The 21,859-nt window shown below is 35.2% G+C and overlaps 1 protein-coding gene across 2 annotated transcripts in view; it reads right to left on the reverse strand.

Annotated features, from left to right (window-relative positions):
* Positions 1–11,583, reverse strand: part of LOC108978192 — a 78,418-nt gene extending 66,835 nt beyond the window's left edge. For both annotated transcript variants that reach the window (XM_018948357.1, XM_018948351.1), the window contains exon 1: positions 11,238–11,583. In XM_018948357.1, coding sequence (XP_018803902.1) covers positions 11,238–11,523 — 286 coding nt within the window. In that variant the 5' untranslated portion in view covers positions 11,524–11,583. The remainder of the gene's footprint in view (positions 1–11,237) is intronic.
* Between the last annotated feature and the right edge of the window lie 10,276 nt (positions 11,584–21,859).

Consider the following 21,859-nt stretch of genomic DNA (forward strand, 5'->3'; position numbering starts at 1 on the left):
TTTTTTTTTTTTTTTGTCGCTTTCGTTATGATGTTTGTTGTTTTGGCTGATTGCTGCATACCGTATAGCCGGTGCCATCAGCCATTGTAGCTGCTTGTGTCAGAGATTTATCGAAGTTACGCGACCTTAACGACCCTCAGCATGCTTAACGCAAACATCGCCGCACTTGCGGTATCCGCGTGGAAATACCGAAACATAATTCAAATTCAGTTTGGCAATTCGTGCATTCATGTACAATATGACAACACCAAGACATGCATATGTAAACAGTCGCGTGTACAGCTGCAGCAGCGAGAACGAGAAACCACCTGACAGCATTGAATCAAAATTTCAATGTTAGACACTTGACTTGGCACAAATATACATATATATTATAATATGGGTATATTCGTGTGCTTATGCATTTATGCTTGGCTTATAGACATACTTGTATTTTTATAGTAAGGTGTTATACGCGCTTTTGGCTGTACATATTTATTTACCCTTTGCAATAATGATAACAAAAGAGCTTTGTTTATTATTTTTCGGTATCTTTCAATTAAAGAAGGTTCCCGCCCATTGTTTAACACAGCTTGTATCTATTACTAGCATAATTATAACCCCGTTTGCGATCTAATTAAACATTTAGAGTTTATTTGTGGCTTTATGCATAGCTGGTTCAAGCTACTTGGTTCAAGGTTTTAATATCAATTGCATTGAAATATTTCAATTATACCTTGTATAGCATGAAGCCGAAACCAATCGGTCAAAAAGTTCGATTTATTAAAAGTATATTATCTTAATCAATCATATAATTATTGTTGGACAAAGCTTAAAATAAAAAATGCTTTTGAATTCCCATTATATATACAACAAAACCTCCTTTTGGTGAATATCGGCCTTGGAAGTGATTTATGCTGATTCATTCTTTTCAGACTATGAACTCTTGCGCTTTACATTCTTGTAAGCAAATCACATTTTTGTCATCAAAAACAATGCGCTTCAAAAATCAGTCACTCTCTTGACATTTAATAAACAATTCACAGTCATTAATGCGACGCAGCAAATTTTGATCTGTAAGAACATGAAAAACCCATATATCAAGCTTCGCAATTAATACTAAACATTTCATGTTCTTGTGAACGGTCACCGTAGACAAATTTAATCTTTCAATAATTTCTCGAGTTTCTATTAAAAGATTTGATTCAACGAAAAACGACTTTATTTTATCCACATTGGCTTCAAGAGTCAGCTATTATCATCAAACGAAAGTCGTGATTATATATCTAAATCGTTCATTAATATTGACTGCATATTCAGTTTTAAAAAACCCCTTCGACCAACAACTCCAAATAGTAAATTTTTTAGGAACGTAGAGATTATTTTTCGAATTGTTCCAAATACGGCAACATTATTTATCTGTGTACCGCTAAAGAAGAATAAAACCTTCGGTACATCCCTTGATTTCTCAGAATAATTTCGTCTCAGAACACCAATCAACCATCTACTTGCGGTTATAAAAGTGCCTCAGCACCAATTCTTTTTATTGTTTTTAAGCACCGTAATTTTCTTCCACTGTGATGCTTGTTTAATTTAATCTCTTTGTAGTTCTTCTTGCTAGAGCCAGAGTAGTTCTCAACTATCTCCTGAAGTTCGTCCTTTTGGTAGTGACTTCCCTCGAAAATAGTAACGTCGGGAGCTCCTCGCCAACGACTTTCGTCTATTGAACTTTTCTGAACTTTCCTTCTGTATGATAAACCGGTATTACACTCGTTATGGTTCATTTTGTAGACAGAAGCACCTCCTGTACCACAGTTGAATGCCGTGAAACAAAGGCTGCTTTTTGAAGGGTCTAACTCTAGGCAGTTTTATATCCCTAAAAATTACCCTATATGTTCAACATCTTCATGATCTCTATATTTAACAGGTTAACTTTTTTGCCAAATTTTGAAATTTAGGCTAAGCTTAGACATTATACTATATAATCTCCGACTTAGCGTTACTGGCCTTTCTAACCAAACCTTTTTTATTATAATTTTTTGGATTAGAAAACTATTTATTAGGTAAATAATAAAATATTGAGGCGGCTAATATCAATTTGAGCATATTCGCAGAGTTCGTACAATTCCACATCTTCTTCATTGCAATTTTGACAAGTTGAGTTCAGAGAAGGCCTCTTGAAAGACTCTACAGCGATATAGCAGTCTGTGACAAGAGTTGTTTAAGGGAACCAGACCAGTAACTCAGCTCCACCCACATGTCCCTAGGAGGTATGTGCGCGGATCAATTGCCGCTAGGAGAAGACACAGTTGTCCAAGTTATCAAAGATGTGGGAATGTCGCTTTCTGGGTCCGTTTCTCGAATTTTGTTATCCACCTTTGTAGAAATACAACTGCAGGCTAAGCACTGATATTATATGCGTATTTCAAAACTCGAGAAAAAGTCTTAATTATGACAAATGATGAACATATCTTCCTATATCACAGTGTTTAAATGGGTTTCTTTTAGAACAACTTTAAACATCTAGTAAAAGATATTCCTATACATGATATACCAGTACATTGTCAATAAGAATATTTAATTTTTAGTAACATTAAATAATTATTGCTTATAATTATGTATCAGCCATTTTATATGCATACATCAGACAACTTAAGATTAAACAATTCATCAGACAACCAGAATAACCTAAACCGGACAATCTACCTTAAATTATTTTTAAAGCGATCCCACGTTGTTAGCCATTGCTGCGTATTATGATTTGTTATTCCTCAAGTAAAGTTAGCGTAAAAAAATTTCGGTTTTACCAGATAGTAATTAAATAAAAAACTTTTGAAACCACTTACTGTATCAAATTTGCTTTTGATTCACTTAAAATTTATTTATTTTCTCTTTAAAATCTAACTTTGCCAATGTATTTCCATATCTTCTATGTTAATTGTTCATATTTCAGAACTTCTCTAAATTTATTACCAAATCTTCTATGCTAATTGTTCACATTTCAAGTTCTTCTATAAATTTGCACTTTTTGCCGCTATTCAAACAAAATATAATTAAATTTCACAGTCTCGCCAAAATCGTTTGCTTCAAGAAATATTTTTGGCAAATTGATTTATGTTCGTGATAAGCGTGCTAATATTCAAATTAAGAGGGAAATAGAGAACTGTAGACTGTTAATTATCATAATTAAACAAACTAATGAAATATCACGTGCATTTGGATATGCTTGAGTCATTGCATGTAGATAATTTTATAAGTACACACTGAGCAAATCGTCTATAAAAAACTTATACATATATAAAAAATCTATAATTTGATTAATCATTATTTTTCCATATCTTATTTTATATAGTATGTATATTTTGCACGAACTTAAATTTGATACTTGCTCGAGCAATTGATTGACAGAGCTCTTTTACGTGATATTGAYCCAAATGCTCAAGTTCAAATTATTTATTTATTTATTTATTATTTGTAAAATAATAATACAATTATTATTGTACATTAAACATAAGGAGCACTAGCTACAGAGGCTTTCAGATCTGTAAGTCCGAACACGGGAGTTCTTATTTTCAGTGATTTTACAAAGACTACATTTATTAGTCCACATGCGATCTCTGATCAGTCATCTAATCTAACCTAACCTTACGTTGAAATATAAAGGTCGTATAGTTAAAGAAGATAGCAGCAGGCAAAGCCGGTGTGCTTTTCAAAATTCCAATAGTGGCTGAATTTATTCTATAAGAATTTATTGTAGCTTATATAGCAATTATTACACTATTTCCAACACCTGAAAGGAAGACCCAGCAGAAAGAAAATCAACGTGGTATTTAAAATATCGACCTGAAAGTTTACACTTGTTCTTTTCTCTCCCAGAAACTGCTCATCTTTTGGAACAAAATATCTCTTACCCCAAAATTAGACAACGCTATAACTTTTGAAAAAACAGTTCATATCAAAGCCCTATAGCACATAACCGTATAAACAAAACAAAACAATCAAAATCAGGATAAAGTTCTTGTTGTACCCTTTTATGTTACAAAAACTACACTCGTGCATCGAGTCACATTGCCCGAGGAGTTTGTTAAGAGTAAACACTCTAATTTAGCGGTAGTGAGAATTTTCAAAAATCATCTCCGACAAATACTTTTCGAGTTCATCGTTAATTACCAAAGTGTTTGCGGCGCTCCGGAATGTTCGTGTGAAACTTCATGTCTAGTTTTTCTCAAAAAAATTTTTTTTTTTTTCAAATTGTGACCACTGTAGCATAAAAACCGCTCGGTAGATTTCAGTGAAATTTGTACCCAATGGAGTTTTTTTTATTAATTCCTCTTTTTACAACCAACTAACTGTTGGTTTTCTAAGAAAGATCTGAAACAAAATTTTACTCAGACCGCCGTTTTGTTTATTAAAAAAAAATCGGTCAAGCTTTGGACTCTGTATTAATAAAATAATTTTTTGATTCGATTGATTTTAGATGAATTTCCACCGCAAGAAGTTTCGGTTGGAACTGGATTAATCAAGACTGTCAAACTAAATCGATTTGTAATTCGTTTTTTCTTTTATAAAATAAAATAATTTACTGGCAAAAAAATTATTTAAAAATATATTTTTTCCTCATCTCTGCCTACAGCTAATCCCAAAAGGCCTTAATTGAGACGCTACAATATAAATGATATTAAAAAAAAAAAGTTTCTAAGTTTGTAGGACTGTGCTTAATTACTATGCCAAATATGAGCGCGAACTCAGTTTTTTAATAGCAGCTGCCTAAGTCGATACACCTCAGTAGTGTCATGGGATTTTTACAATGGATGAAAATGTCGAACAAAGAATTTCTCTAAAATTTTGTATTTCTAATCAAATTTCGTGTGCGGAAAAGTTGCGAATATTGAAAAAGAGCTATGGTGTTTCAGTTTTATCAAAAACACAATCATATATACAGCGGTACAAACCTTTCAATAACGGTCGAGCGATCGTTGAAGACATGCCTCGTTCTGGGCGACCTTCGACCGCTTCAACTGATAAAACTATTAAAAAAGTGAAAGACATGGTGCTTAAAAATCAGACAACTGTTAGAAAGGCAGCAAAAGAGCTCGACATCTCTCGCGAGTCGTTTGAATGCGATGTTTTTGAGTATGAAACGCATTCTTGCTTGACTCGTCACGATAAAGCTGAAAAAAATTACCATTAACAAGTTAACAATCCTCGGAATGTTAATTGTTTTTTCGATATTCCTGGTTTGGTACATCATGAATTTATTCCGGAGGGTCACACGGACAATAAGGAGTTCTATTTGTCCGTATTGAGGCGTTTGCGCGAGAAAATCCGTCAAAACTGGACGAAATTGGGGAAGAACAATTCATGGATTTTACACTATGATAATACACCATCGTATTTTGATCGAATTTAAAACCAAAGCACAATGAATTCCTACGATCAACCAACACATTTACCAGATTTTCCTCCGTGTGATTTTTTCTTGTTCCCCAAACTGAAATTTCCGCTTCGTGAAACCCGTTTTCAGTCGATCGAAGAAATACAACAAAATTCGCTGAAGGCTATCCCAAAAAGATTTCGAGAACTGGAAGATTACCAAATACAATATCATATTAGTAACCTAAATCTATACAGTAGCTTTCTCATCTTATTTATTTTTCGTAGAACAAAAACATGTTTACTATTTGAACAAGTTTAGTTTTATTACAGTTCTGCTTTTGTTCTCCTTTCTGAGAAGATCAAATGTGCTAAATCCCACAATAAAATTAAAAATTCGGGCATGTTTGATTTTTTTTCGGTTATGGCAAAACGGGAATTAAAAATATGTATAAAGCAATAAATTTTATTTTTTCTGGAACATTTGTTTCAGCTTTTTTTTTATTATCAAAAATGAAGTTTGTAAAAAAATACTAGTTTTAAAGCATAAAGTAAAAATTTAAAATTTTCTTTGCCAAATATTAAAAGAAATGATGAAATAGTTGGAGCTATGCTTGGTTTGATTAATTTTATAAAAAAAAAGAACAAAAGCTGCGCAATCAGTAGTAATTTGTTAGCACTTTCAAGGTCATGTGATTAATTTGCACGCACTTCTGGTCTGCGCCAATGATTTTTTCTCTGTCTATTACTTCATTCCACTATAATTACTGTTATTAGTAAAATTTAGTTGATTGGCATACAACAACAACGAGTTCAATAACCTTTAGTAATTTGTCCGATTAGTTCATTCAGCTACTGTGCTCAACGCACGCGAGCCGAAAAAAGACGCTACTGTTACAACATTGGCATTTGCATAGCTTGATTATTAATATTCTAAGGAATTTCCAAAGCTTTTGTTTGTCCCCAGAATCAATGTAATGCGCCAGCGTTAATTTGCATATTTTAGGTATTTTAAACAAGACTAATTAATTGTTGGTGAGGTTAATGTACGAGCTTAAAAAAAAATAAAAATAAATAAGAAATACAGCTGATACTACCAAATATTTCAGTCGAAAATTATAAATAAAAATATATAAAAAAGTAAAATATATTGAAATAAAATCGATATCAACTTTCGAGCTTCAAAGTTGTATACAATTTATCAATTTATATATGTAAATATGTCTGTATATCGCAAAAAGAGAAACCTGTTCAAACTACCGCTGCACGGAAATTATAATACCCTTCATAAGTGGATCTTTTCTAGCATAAAGGTATATAAAAAGAGGTTTAACCTGATTTTGATGGCTATACTTGTATGGAAACTATATGAAAAATAATATATATAATAAAATTCGTGGTTTTTCCACAAAAAACTTCTTTTGCCCGATCAGTTTGTGTGGCAGCTATATGATATAGTGGTCTGATTTTAGTCGTTCCGCCAAATATTTCTTTTTTTGGGGAGGAAAGCTTGAGTATAGAATTTCAGACCGTTAACTCAAAAATTGAGACACTTGTTCAAGTTTAAATGCCTAATTCGATTCAGCGCATCACACTGATCATTTGTATATATTCTTAATAGGGTCCCCAACTCTTTCTTTTGAATGTTACAAACTTCATGACAAACTTAAAATATGCTATTCAGGTTATAAAAATTCAAAATAGAAATCATCACCATCATCGCAAATGCGCTCACAAGCTTAAACTTCAAATGGTTGCCCATACATATCCACGTCCAAATTTGCTTCAGTTTTATTGTTCATTACTTAATACATATATATGCACATTAATATCGGTTTACGGCTGCTTCCGAAACTAGAAAACACCAAAATATCCAAATTATAAATAAAGAAAGACACTATTCGAAACCAGTTCGTTTAATAAGTCATGGCTCCGCGCATATTGATAAAATTCTTTATCAGCAATTCAGGCAGACAGCTTTCCGTTGGTTGCTTTTTGTCACCACAATTGTGAGTATGTATGTATTTAAACTAGTGTGTCTGCAAACTGGCTAACTCTACTCTACATTTAGTTGCATATATTAAGTTTTCGATAAGCTAGTATTTACTGATTTACATCGCGCTTAAACAGTCCTCTCATGTTTGTTTATAAGTCTGTTTTGGTTTTAACCGTGAAAAGATTTCAATAATAATAAAAATTAATCGATTCTAGTCTCTGCTTAAAGTCTATTTGGGGCATTTTTTCGGCAAACTTTGATTCAAACACGCAATCTGACGTGTAAGTGAAACGTAAACTACTAAGATTCAGATTAAGTGTACACGAAGAGGATCGATTCGGCGCCGATCGCAGCAACTCTAACTGACGTATGGAACGGCTTGACGCAATTTACGTCGAGATCTTAAATTGAAAGTTATTCGACCTTCCCAAGCGACATCGCTGTCCTCTAAGGGCTCCTGGAAAGTTCCAAGAAGATCCAACGAACCAAGTTTTGTTCAGCGATGAGGCCCATTTCTGGCTCAATGTGGTTTATGGGCTGGTGAAATCATCGGTCCATATTTCTTTACAAATAATACCGGTGAGAACCTAATCGTATATGGTGACCATTATTGCGCCATGAGAACCGACTATTTGATGGCTGAAATTGAAGCTCGTGTAATCTTTCATCTCATCAATCAATGAATGTATTGAGAGAACACTTCGGTGAGCAGATAATTTCACGTTTTGAGCCGGTCGATTGACCATCAAGATCGTGTACTACCACAAATATCTAAAGTCTATGCGAACAATACCGCTTCGTGAATTAGAGCAAAATATCACGCTTGTCATTCGCCAATTTCAAGTGGAAATTCTCGAACAAGTCAGCAAAAATTGGACTCAATGGAGTGATATCTCAGACATAGTCGTGGCCAAAAGTTGAAGGGGATAATCTTCGAAAAATAAATGCCAAAGAATGTTCTTTTGAATGATAATAAACATTACCCATTCAAGTTGAAGTTTCTGAGTTTTTCTTTAAAAAAGTAGGGAACCTCGAAATGGATCACCATTTACTATAGTTTCTGCCTAAAATGTGGACGAATTACATTGGCTTCCACATATATCAATATTTGCATAGTAATTATCACCAATCTAGTCGACTTTATGTCAATGTGGTTATTCCTTCATTCAATTTGGTGGTTATATTATTTTGAGCAAGATGAAATACTTCCAGCTGCTCCTCTGGCCACCAATTTTTACAACTTTTGGCTGGAATGGTTTTCAAAGCCTTCAGCGAATTTTGATTGTTGCGATTTCGGCACATTTTTGGAGCACCATTCGTTAAATTTTTGAACAGTCTTGACTTCTTATTTCTAATCTCACGTCTCGTAATCAGTAATGATATGTTTAATGAATGCACGTTCTCACCAACATTATCAAACATCTCTTTTGCTAACTCCGCTTGACGTAGTTTTTGCAAAGGATTCAATTCTTTTTATACGAGCCTAGCATTGACACGCTTCATATCCAAAACACTAACTAAAATATTGAGTCGATTCATAAAAGATGCGCAGATGCTCCGAAAAAATTTGGTTTTAACGGTAAGGCAAAGATTTTGAAGCACTGCTTATTTTACTTTTTCTTTGTTATTAACAGAGGCATGATAAGGTGAACTCCCCAAAGCACTGCTGCAACATTTTTAACGATTCTGTTATCGTGATTCAATTCGAGATACGAAATTTCAGGCAAACTCATGGCTCATTTTTTTTCCTTTGTAAACACCACCACACAAATCTTTTCGCGCTTCTAATTGATATTTGGAGATCAAACTTCATATGAACGCAAAACAAATTGTACCAAACTAACAAAATAATTTTGGTGGAATCAATTTAAACAACTGCGTGTTTCTATTGACCAGTATGGCTCAAATTTGAAGAACAAATGTTTGAAGAAGATATTTATGTTTCACTATTAAAACAAAGTATTGTTCGCAAAAAAACATCCACACACGTCTTTATTTTTATTTTTATTTTTATTTTTTTGTAGCAAATGCGGAAACCGAAATCCAAACTTGACTCGTTTTACTGCACTGCAGTAAAAGAGCAGTTAAGACACTCTAGCAGCATTAGTCCCAATTGTGTTAATATAGCTTATGCAATGTACTGATATAAAACAATAGCGGAGTTCAAGCTTATGCAAAACCAAGCGCGATATTAAAAATAATTAAAACTACAAATTCAAATTTGGGCAAACATAATTCGCGACAAATAGATTTATGACCCGGTTGAGTTTAAATTAACTTCGAATTTAAATGCGATGCATAGCTGTACAAATCTGCAAGCATAGAAGTTGATTTAGCAGTTAAATAGAATTGGGTGTTTTGTACACTTGTACACTCCAACAAAGAATTTGTTTCAAATTTTGTATTTCGAACCAAATTTCGTATGCAAAATCCTTGCGAATGTTGGAAGAGGCGTACGATGACTTAGTTTTATCAAATAAACCAGCCAACGAGTGATACAAAGCCTTCAAAGGCGGTCGAGAGATCGCTAAAGAAGATAAAAGTATTAAAAGAGAAAAACATATGGTGGTTGAAAATAGTCAGACAAGTGTTAGAGAGATGGCAATAGAGTACGACATCTCTCGAGAGTCCGTTCGAATGATTTTGGTGGATATTTTGGATATGAAACGCGTTCTTGCTGGAGTTCTATAAAAATGTCTATTTGGACATCCTCGATCATGCGAATTTCGTTAACGCACTCATGGAGAGCGTTATACTGCCGATGGGAAATAACCAAAACAACCACGCCAAAGCCCTAAAAAAATTGAGAAGAGGCCCACTGTTTTTTTCGATATTCGTGGTTTGTTATCACGAATTTGTTCCGGAGGAACAGACGGTTAAATGAGTTATATTTGGCTTTATTGAGGTGTGAGAACATCTGTCGAAAATGATTGGAATTGTGGAAGAACAACTCATGGAATTTGTATGATGAAGATGCACAATCGTAGCGAGTCACGATAGTGACCGAATTTAAAAGCAAAACATGCCATGAATACCATCGGTCAACCACCCTATTCACCAAATTTGGCTCCGTATAATTTTTTCTTGTTCCCCAAACTGAAATTACCGCTTCGTGGAGCCCGTTTTCAGTCGATCGAAGAGATAAAACAATATTCGCTGATGAAACTGAATACCATCCCAAAAAGACCTTCTAAAAAGTGTTTCGAGAACTGGAAAAATTGTTGGCATTAGTGTATTACACCTTGAGGGGATTACTTTCAAGGTAACAAAATAAACATTGATGACTAATTAAATATTTTGTACTTTATGTACAATTTCCGGGTACTCTTTTGTCACAATGTATACTAATACTAAATTTTCTGCACTACAAATAAGCCTGCACATTTTTGCCACAAAACCACCCTTCTAAAAGTTATACACAGTTTACATTTTACAACAAATGTACGGAGCCTTCATTGAAGTGATTTTGTGTTGCTCATACGACATGGTATACACTATGAATGCAGTACTTTAGCTGTTTAATTTTAATTGCTTATAACTTGTAAAGGAATATTTTTCTGACAAAAAAAATCTATAAGAAATATTTTTAGAATGAAAAATGTTGTATTGAATACTATTATCTTAAATTTTGTTGTTTTATTTACTTCGGAGATAAAAAATGTAATGCGAAATATCAAAAAATTTCATGTAAAAAATGGGAAAAAAGTTGGCTCGGTTTAAATCGCAAATAAAACACTTGATAACGTTAGATAATGTTTTTTAGGCCAAAAACTGAAATACCAGAACACAGCTTGTGATATAGCGGTCACCCTAATACTTGGTTTGCTTGGCTAATAAATTAGAATAAAATGCGGAATACTTTATTAATACTAATTCTAATAAAACTCACCTCTTTTGTCGCGCTGCGCAAGCTGCTGTTGTTGCTGCAGATGATGAGTTGGTTGCTTTTGCTGCTGTTGTTGTGCGCGTGTTTCTTCGCCATTGTATGCCGCAATTGTTGAACTAGAAACTGGATGATTGACGACTTTTGTGCCGTTGGCGCTACTGAATGGCTGAGGAAATGTCTGAATTCTGCTATAATTGTGGTTGTGGTTGTTGCTGCTGCTGTGATTGCTGTCGCCGGAGTTGATAATGACCAGTGATAAGAGCATGAGCAATACCGATATGCGTGACATTATGGTGAATCAATTTGTTTTTGTTTTTTATCTTAAAAATATTGCACTGAAGAATTCACGTTTAATTTTAGTTTTATTTTAAATTAATTTTATTTTATTACTTTTTTAGTATTAAAATTATTTTTTAGTGTTGAAATATTTTTATTATTACTTATGTTTTTTTAATTAATTTTTTTTTTTTTTAATTATTTTTATAGATATATATATATTTTTTATTGTTATAACTATTTATATTATTATTTTAAATATTATTTAAGATGTAGTGATGACTTTTTTAAATATCTGGCGCTTTTGATGACTGACTGCTTAAAAGTGTGACTGACCGTTAGACCGGCGCACGCGGAATGCGCTCCACTCGCTGTGTTTCGTAGCGAAAATGCTGTTCAAGGTAAAGTCGCTGCTCGTGCAGCGTTTAGGCGGCGTCTCAAAGCGCAGGCAGCTATGCGGTAACGTGACGCACTTAACCACTCGACGCTCGATGCTCGAAATCCAAATTAATAACAGGGTTCGTTGGCTATAACTAAGGCATCTAGCGCATTAGAAATTTGTTCACAGCAAGTTGAAAACTTGACGCGCTTTCAATATATTTTTGTAGTTGTAGAATAGTTGTTGCTGTAATATTTTAATTTTTCGTAGTATTTATTGTTGTAATATAAATTTGTTTTTAACATTTGCTATTGTTGTTGTTGTTGTAATATTAACATTTTTAAATGATATTTTTTGTTGTAATATTTAAGTTTTTTATAACATTTTTTGTTGTAAAATCTGCATTTTTTATACTAACTGTTGTTGTATAACTATGCGCTTGCATCTGATTACTATGCATCGTTTATTTATCAAATCGTTAACGAAATTTTCAAGTCAATAGTAAACAAATGCGCGGAAGACACCACACACGCGTTACGTCACTAACACACCGAAAACAAGTTTATCGCCGTCGCGTCCACTAGCCTTTAACTGTCGCTTATCTGGATTCAGGCTGGCCGTCTGGCTAACTTGTATAGATTATATTATTGTACCTGTTCCGTTACAGCTGGCTGCGCCGCGTGTTACATTTCTCCGCGGTCACTGCTTATTTCTGCACCAATGAAACACCTTCACCACTGCACACCACTCTCACTTTCGCCTGCGACGCACTCGTCCAACCGGCTTGACGACCAAAACTAAATTGGAATATTTTATGCATGTAAATCTGCGACTAATCAAAACGCTTTCTAAACATTCTGTTGACAATATTCAAATGCAACAAATTATGAGAAATAAAATTTCCAAAGAAAATAAAAAAAAAACACAAAATCGAAAAACAACCACAATTCGTTGCGACAAAAGGCGCTAATGAGGCCGCTGACGCTTAGCTGTTGAAGCGCACACTGGCCACTCGTTGCTGTCTATCGTTTCGACTTCCACCAGTCCCACCTATATGCATGTGCATATGTTTGTGTCATTATTATCCAACGGATTAATTAAGGCCGCGCCGAAGAAAGCATATTCGTTTATTCATATTTCAGCGACGTAGTATTTTCGATTATTAAATAACAGCAACTAATAAAAAAAACCCAAAGAAAAAATTAATGCAAACACAACACCGCCTTTCTTCACCGTAAATGGTGTGTTGTTGTTGTTGACTTGAATAAAAAATGTTGTTCGTAGCACGCTGTACGCGATGCTTCACTTCGTTCGTTACACTTGATTAAGTCGAAGCTTTGAAATTTGTAATGTAAATGCTGCGCATGCGCGCCACAGCTGGTCTTTGCACAAAAGTTCGTAGTTTTGGACGTAAGAGAGTGAAATTGCTTATCAATAGCGTTGTTCTTATTGTTGTATTGTTGCTGCTGCATTAATGACTACCAGCGGGTGGTAAGCGCTGCTTGACCAAATGCGTTCGCATGCACTTATTAGCCATGAAATTCCAGCGCGATAACTCCGAGTACTACATACACATACAGCACATGCGCTCTCTGCTCTGCCTCTACTTGAAGCTTTGAAAATTGCAATACATTCACTCTCTTTGGTGTGCGCTCTCTCACTGTCTTCGTTTATTAACGCTCACTAACTGTAGCTTCGTTGCGCTCACCAAGTTTCTCATTGCCACTTTTGCCTCTTCGCACTGATGCTGCGGCGATCTTTTGGCATTCGCGCGTTGACAATCACGCTGTTAACATCTTAAATAATGCTTGTCGCTTGCTTGGTGGCAAAATCAAAATATATTCCACTACTATCTAGCGAGCTGCCGTCTCTCTGCATGCTTGCTTGGCTTTCGACGTACTAAATGTTGGCATTGCTATTCGTAAAACCGTAAACTGTTCGTCGCTCTCTGGAACTGATTGCTTGCTCTTTGCCACCGAGCTGGACTTATTTGTAAGTCGTTGAGTTTGCTCTTATTTTGGCAAGCTTTGCCTTTGCTTGAGTGGCTATTGCTGTGTGCTATTTCACTGACTCTTTGAGATATTGCAATTGGGGAACAATTTTCAGCCTTTCACCTCAAAACTAGTCGTAATGTTTTACGAGTATAATGTTGTGCCTTTGCGCTCAGCACAGCCACTGCTCCTCGTGAGAAATTGCTGTTACCGTGAACAAATTGCAATGTGTATGGGTCTTTTCATTCATACATTTACATATATTAACTTGTATAAATTTTTTCACTGGAACTGGTTGCATTCTTAACATCATCCTTGCATTTATGGATGATCATTAAACCAGTCGCTTAACCAATAACTAATGACAGCGTATTTAATGGTTTGAATCGAGTAATCGAAAAAAAAGTGAAATCAAAAGACTTAAGCAACAAACTCGATAAAATATAGCCGCTGTTGGAAATATGTTAAAATTAAAATTTCAGAATAGCTGCATGGAAACCAAGAGAATATTTCTTTAAGGTAAGGATAGTTTTAAAAGTAGTAACTTTTCTAAAACAAAGCTATTCATATGAATAGTAGGTATTCAACGAGTTCAGTTGGAGAAGTATATTTAAAACACTTAATTCAAGAAATATTTGAAGTGAAGTTCAATGCTTAAAAAATTTATTAAAATTGAGCAATAAATTGTATGAATACCTTACAGGCGTTGGAGCGAAAATGTTTTAAGAAAAATTAGTGCTTTTAACTATGTCAAAAATATAAAAAATATAGCCTTAAAGACATCTCACCAAGAGCACAATAAAGTGCTACAAGAGGTATTTTCGAATGGTCCAGTAAGCTTATCGTAAACAATTAAATACAGTTCAGTCATAATTATACCCACACTATCCTCGGGTTAAAAACAGTTTTTTTCAACATTTTTTCTCATATATATAAAAAATTAAATATTAAAAATTCTGAAATTAAAAAAAAATACTTTAAACTCGGCCATTGCGATACCTCGGAAAAAAGTTGAGCCCGAGTTGGCAGGATAACTTCTTACAAGATTATCTAAAGTGGAAAAATACGTGTTCTAGTTTAAAACCTTAACTTAGAACTTGTACGAAGAAAAAAAGCTGATAATTCGATTTTTAGCAAACATTTTTACATAATTAAATAAAAATCCGTCGTCCAAATCTTTAGAATTGTATTTTAAAGATCTGTGCCTAATTTCATGAGGATCATTTGACTAGTTCTCGAAAAATCTTGTCAACCGACTTCAAAAACAAAGCTTCCAGAAAAGCGTGTTTAAAGACGATGCACATAGCTTAGCTAGTCTAGAGTGCAAAAGTTCTGAAGGCTGTATCTCTGAAACAATTACTCGGATCAACTTGAAAATCTATGACAATATTCAATATTCTCGAGATATTGTAGAATTTAATAAGACAACCAAAACTTCGGTCTGTTGAAACCCGTAAACCCATGTAACCCCTTAAGTTTGCCATGATTTTTGTAACGCCCATATCAACTATCGACAAAAACGCCCTGAACCCATCACAAACCTGTTTAGGTGTTTTATTTTTAATTTTGCAATTTCACCTAGTTGTCTACTTAAAAGTATCACATCTTAAGTAATTTTACATTGATCTTGCATAAGTGGGGCATTCGAGGGGGAAGTATATTATATTCTTCCAAACAGCTGATGCAATTGGCATTCGGTAAGATATTCAATCTTACTGCATAAATCTCAATCGGACCGTGCCCACTCAGAACTCCCGCAACCACTGAAAAATGAAGCTAAAGCGAAAAGTTTCCTGAACCTCCTACGATACGCTGAGTCAAAGAAGTTCCCGTTCCTACCAGTTCATACCGGTTCCTACCGATTCCCATTCCGCAGTTATTAAAACTAAGGTGACCGACTAAGCAACAATATCTGCCTTACAATTTCCTGCAAAATCGCAGTGGTCAGGCACCAAAACCAGTCAAATCATAAAATACTCGCCTTTCATTAGTTTTGATCACACAATCATCGAACTGAAGACTTACATCGCTGCTCCACTATCTGAATGGATATTCACCACTTTAAAGGTGGTTGCGCTCCGGAGCAGTAGGTTTACTGTCACCTTTATGGCATTCACCTAAGCTTGGAAAACACTGGCGTGGTCAAGAAGCCTAAAACTGGAGATAATGAACAGTGTATTCCTCCACCAACCCTTCCAGCAAGCTTTGACCTATCCGTACAAGGTGGAGTCACTCGTTCTCATACCTCGAAGGTAAATTATCAAAGCGATACCCAAGGTTAGGTTTTAGAGTGCCCACGCTCGCAGTTATCTAAGTATCATGTCATACACTTCGTAGCTACATCCACTACTGATTTATACAGGAAGCCATTTTTCGTGAGTGAGTGTGTGCGACTTCAACCAAACAAATATGCTATAGAACGTTATGGGCCTAACTATGGCTTCACTTTCAGCAGCAGTACAAAGAAACCGATGCTTCTCTTAATCTTTCCTCGATTTTTGGTTTCCATTGAAACTTCTTGTCTGGGATGAGCTGTAGATACTTAACTTTGTTAGGAATCGGAAGAAATTTTCCTCTCATTGATGGTAAATACACCTCTAATATTTTACACTTCCTAGTGAATAAAAGCAACTCTTGCCAACAGGTGCTACTTCAAATTGAGTAGGTAATTGAGAAGTAAAGTCCTCTCTCGACGAACAAAAACCAAACTCTATAAATCACTCATTATTCCCGTTCTGCTATATGATGCAGACGCTTGGACGATGATAAAAAACTGATGAGTCGACGTTACGAGTTTTCGAGAGAAAAGTTCTGCGAAAGATTTATGATCCTTTGCGCGTTGGCCACGGCGAACATCGCATTTGATGGAATGATGAGCTGTATGAGATATACGACGACATCGATATAGTTCATCGAATCAAGACACAGCGGCTGCGCTGGATGGATTATGTATACGTATGGACAGCTCTGAAAGTATTCGACGCAATACCCGCCGGGGGAAGTAGAGGAACAGGAAAACCTCCACTCTGTTGTTAACTTGGCTACAATCGTATAAGCGATGTCTGCGCCAATAAAGAAGAAGTGAATAAAACCAGTTCGGTGCCGCTAGGATTTATGGAATTGCCGTTTTCAGCAATCCAGTTGAAAACGACACTAATGTACCCCGTCTTGAGCTCTTACACGATATTCAGAAATTTTCAACATGACAGGTAACACAAAGAACAATCCATCATTCTTCCGCCATAACAAATTAAATAATGATTAAAACCGATATTTAGTTCTGAAATAAACATTATACATACAATTTTCTTCTCATCTTCTTCTTGTAGCATTCAATAATATTCGTATTAAATCCACTGATCTTCTACATACTTCTGCCCTGCTTAGTGCCAGACACACCACTTTTTTTATTTTTTTACTTCTGAATTTAAGTATTGAATAATAAAGCTCATACAACACTTTTGGGATTAAAAACATGTGTTATTATTGCTTAGTTGTAAATTATGTAATTGAAATTCCAATGGCCCAACATTTAGTAATGTCATGTCAAGGTTGATAAGCGCATCAATCTTTTTGGACAGCTAAGTATGACCACATGCATCCATTTTGTATGTACCTGTTTAAGTAAATGTAAAGCGACTAATTGCAAAGCATTTAAAAATTCAATTAAACACAAATAAAATTATTAAAATATTGTTTAAAATTCTTCAATGAACGGTCAATCGCTCAAGCTAATACCATAGTTTCAATATCTACATTATTCATCGCAAGAAGTCCACTAAGCAAACTACTTTTATATGCACACTTCTAAATATACATATGTGCTAGGGTGTGCGTTTTTTTTCAACATTTTATTTACATAAGTTTCAAGCTGTCTGTGTGTTTATAAAATATTCACCAATTATTATACATATAATAAAGGTAACATGCTTCTTATATTCACTTACAAAGGCTTTTGGGTCCATGTCATAACTGCCTTATCTCCACAGATAGTTTGACAGCCAGACAAATAGTCTTAAAAATTTGGAAATAAATCGCTATAATTGAATTTTAATGAGTTTATAGTCCAAATGAATTTAAAATTCTAGCTTGTCTCAACAAATATGAATGTGAGTTATCATAGTAGAAAAAGGGAAGGTTTCCAAGTAGGGTTTCCAAAAATCTGAATAATTTTGAAAACGGCAAAGTACTAACTTTTTCTTTCCAGTTTATAAGGAAAAATTCACAATTTATATCATCATGTCATCTGAAATATTTGTATCGTATCAGAGTATTTATATGCTCTATAATAAAACCTTACCTTCACAATATCAGTCTATGAATATTGCCTGATATTCGACTTAATTTAGTACTTTGAGGGGGGCAAGTTTAGGTATTTTGTGAAAACTGCACTTCTCTCCCTAACTCACTATAGACTAAGGCAAAAAAGGATCCTGAAACAATATATTAAATGACTATAGAACTAAAGCAACGTGTTGGATATTTTTTTTATGCAAATACTGTGTGCAAATTGTGAAAAAATATACGATATACGAAACATAGATTCATGTATTCACTCCAGAACCCCAGTCATCCGAACCAAACCCGTGAATCGAAAACTAAGAGTGGGAAGACACAACTACACAAAAACATAATATCTAGATAAGGAAATAGCCCTTTAAATTACAATTATAAATGATTGTTGCAACATTTAAAGGAAAATGCAGAAAAATAGTCTCACTTGAAGAAGAAGAACRAGACAACGTATCACAAAATAATAAAAACATTGACAATCGGGCCTGAAGTGGGGCCTCTAATTGTTACAACTCTGAAAAAACTTTAACTTCGACTATACCGAAGCTTTAATACACTTCACAAAGACGAGATTTTAAACCGTCAGCTCGAGCTGAACCATTACTTCAAAGATTATACCGTTGTTTTGGATACCGTAGCTGTGAGTATACACGAAGAGAGTCGATTCGGCGCTGTTCGCAGCAACTCGGAGTGACGTATGGAACGATTTAGCGCATTTTAATTCGGGATCTTAAATTGAAAGCAAACCAAATTGTGCAAGAACCGTATCCGCTTCCCTCTATGAACCCTTGAAAAGTTCCAAGAAGGCCCGACGTTTTCGAGCAAAATTTTCTTCAACCATGAGGTAGACAAGCAAAATTGCCGCATGTAGAACAAAGAGCAACATGAAGATGTTAACAGCTGTAATTTCACCCAGAAAAAACACAACAGTTTGATGTGGTTTTTGAGCCTGTGGAATCATCGGTCCATATTTCTTCTAAAATGATGCCATCAATGGCAACTGTTTTCGCGACATGATAACCGACTATTTGATACCAGAATTTGAAGCTTGTTATCTAGGCGACATTTGGTTTCAAAAGGACGGTGCCACTTCCCACATATCGCATCAATCAATGAATTTATTGAGAGGACACTTCGGTGAGAAGATAATTTCATGGTCTTGGAGGTCTTGGAGCAAAGAATCACTCATGGCATTTGCTAGTTACTAGTGGAAATGCTCAAACGAGTCTTCGAAAATGGGACTCCACGGATTAACTATCGGAGATGTAGCCACGGTCAACATTTCAAGGAATAACCTTCAAAAACATGAATCTCAAAGGATGCTATTTCGATTTCGAATGATAAAATACAGAATCTAGAAATAGATCACCTTTAAAAAATCTGTTTCTCTTTTGGAGCCATATGAGTGCTCTAATATATATAATAATCTATTTGGAGTTATCTCTTCCTTAGAAATAAAATTTTTTTTAAATTTAATTTTAGTGTAAAAGTCTGCATTTCTACATGCCAATCAGATTCTTAGCCATCTCACCAATCTTATACGCATTGTGTATTGTTTAAAGCTTTGATATTGATTTGGCAATAAAAGTGAAGGATCCCAATGCTGTAGTGATTCCGGCCTCCGCCGTAGATAACTTCTAAAAAATGTTCGCTCTGGAAGCCATTGTCCTAACAATGTTCTACGGTTTGAAAAAAATTAAAAATTGAATAATTTTGAAAACTGCCGCGTAGAGAAAAAGTCGCAATACCTAAGAAAACGATAACTGAATTTTTTAAAAACTTCGAAATTTATAATATTCATCTGAAATTGTTGATATGTCTGACTACATATGTATGTGCCTCTTATAAGGCATATCTTATAGAATATAATTCAACTGCCAAATAAGCTACACCCTAATAATAAAATACCTTAAAATATACTTGTAAATGTACTAATCTATATATAAGTATATATGCTTTGATGAGCATACCAACGCGTTCTGTAGGTGTGCACTTACCTGAAGGTGGACTTGTGCGTCCGGCGAACATCTTTGCGCATAATAAATCAGACCAGCCGAGTGTGAAGCGTTTGCAAAACACGCAGTGGCAACTTCTGCAATATAGGCAAATGTTGGTTTTGTACTTGAGGAGCGGACTTAAATCGCAAATATTAGAGGGTATTAGCAACTAAGCGCATAACAACGCCAACGTCAAAAACAAACAGCATCCGCAGATGTTAGCCGGCAGCTTAACTGACCAAGAGCAATTGCAATAGCAGAAGAGCGCCCAGTGGGCAATTTCAATCGTTGAACGATCGTAATTTACACCACAAACGATCCGGTATTTTTTGCATTTTTTCTAAGAATAAAAAAGAATGCACCGGCACGAATACACATTGCAAAATCTTCGTAGATTTGCTTAAGACACGCTGTGGATGGCCGACTATTTGTAAGACAACCAGATGTACATGATGATTACATGCCGGTGCTACCATGGTGGGCAAACAGAAGTGTCGCAATGCCATCATCTGGCAGCTATTGCATACCCGTAGAACAACAACACCAAATGCAACAACTGCATTAACAGCAGTAACCAGTACGCAGGTATGTACGAGGGCATGTGCTCAAATTTTAATTTTAAATGGAGAAGATCAATACCGTTCAACGATTTTATTTTAATTTTTGGTAAGAAAATCATGCAGGGGTATTACTGATTGTCTTTCTCAGATGAGTACGGTTAAAATTGTATTTAAGGAGTTTCAAGGACAGTCGCATCTACGTAACCAGATTTTAATCGGGCCAAAGACAGGCAGACAAGTAAATCGGCAGAATTCTACCGCTACAACAACAACATATCTCGACAGAAGTACTCGATCTCGTATTTGCAAACCACTTATCGTCGATTTTCAATATGGCTTTACTGTCTCAGCCATTAGCAACTTGTAATGACCTATCCCACAAGAAATATCGAAAATGAGAAAGTTTTCGTCGGGTTGAGTGACGTATTTGCTCACTTCGGACAACAGACTGAACTTTGAGTTCACTTCACCGCCGGCTTAGCACTGTTTCAACGCAATCTGAAGGTTTTACAGTGTGTTTCCTTAGCGGTACTGAAATATGGATCCTTTAGTATAAACCAGAACACAAGGAACAGTCAAAACAACGGACTGCACCTGGTGGTTTGTCTCCGTAGAGAGTCAGGAATTTAATATCGACCAGAAGAGTAATGGACACCGTTTTCTGAGACTCAAAAGGCCGATCTATTTATGTCGACTAACGATCATAAGTCGATTCCGACGCCGAATTGCTTTAATTTTCAGACAAGTGAAAGAAGATAGAGAATCGCTTGAGCATCGAGTTTAAGTAGACTCTGTAGAGAAACATAAAAATTCTATTTTCTCTTCTAGGTTAAGTACATATCGCACCGTCCTCGTAGCAATGCTGAAGCGGTAGCCAATAACAGCAGCAGCCGGTTGAGCTGGCACGTCGAGTTGAATGGGGTAATTGTGCGAGCGCTTTTCTTAGTCGTATCTTTATGCCATAACGCTTTTGATGGCGTTTATGTATCACACAGTTGTCGACGGGTTGTTGCCATTATATGTGGCAATATTCCTTGTTGTTGTTATTTTAGTTGGAATCTGCTAATATTGCCGGTACAACCATATTTAATGGCAGCGCAGCAACAAATGGTGAGCGAATTTCAATTGT

This window comes from Bactrocera latifrons, unplaced genomic scaffold (genome assembly GCF_001853355.1).
Source record: "Bactrocera latifrons isolate USDA-ARS-PBARC rearing strain unplaced genomic scaffold, ASM185335v1 scaffold_1, whole genome shotgun sequence".
Taxonomy (NCBI): domain Eukaryota; kingdom Metazoa; phylum Arthropoda; class Insecta; order Diptera; family Tephritidae; genus Bactrocera; species Bactrocera latifrons.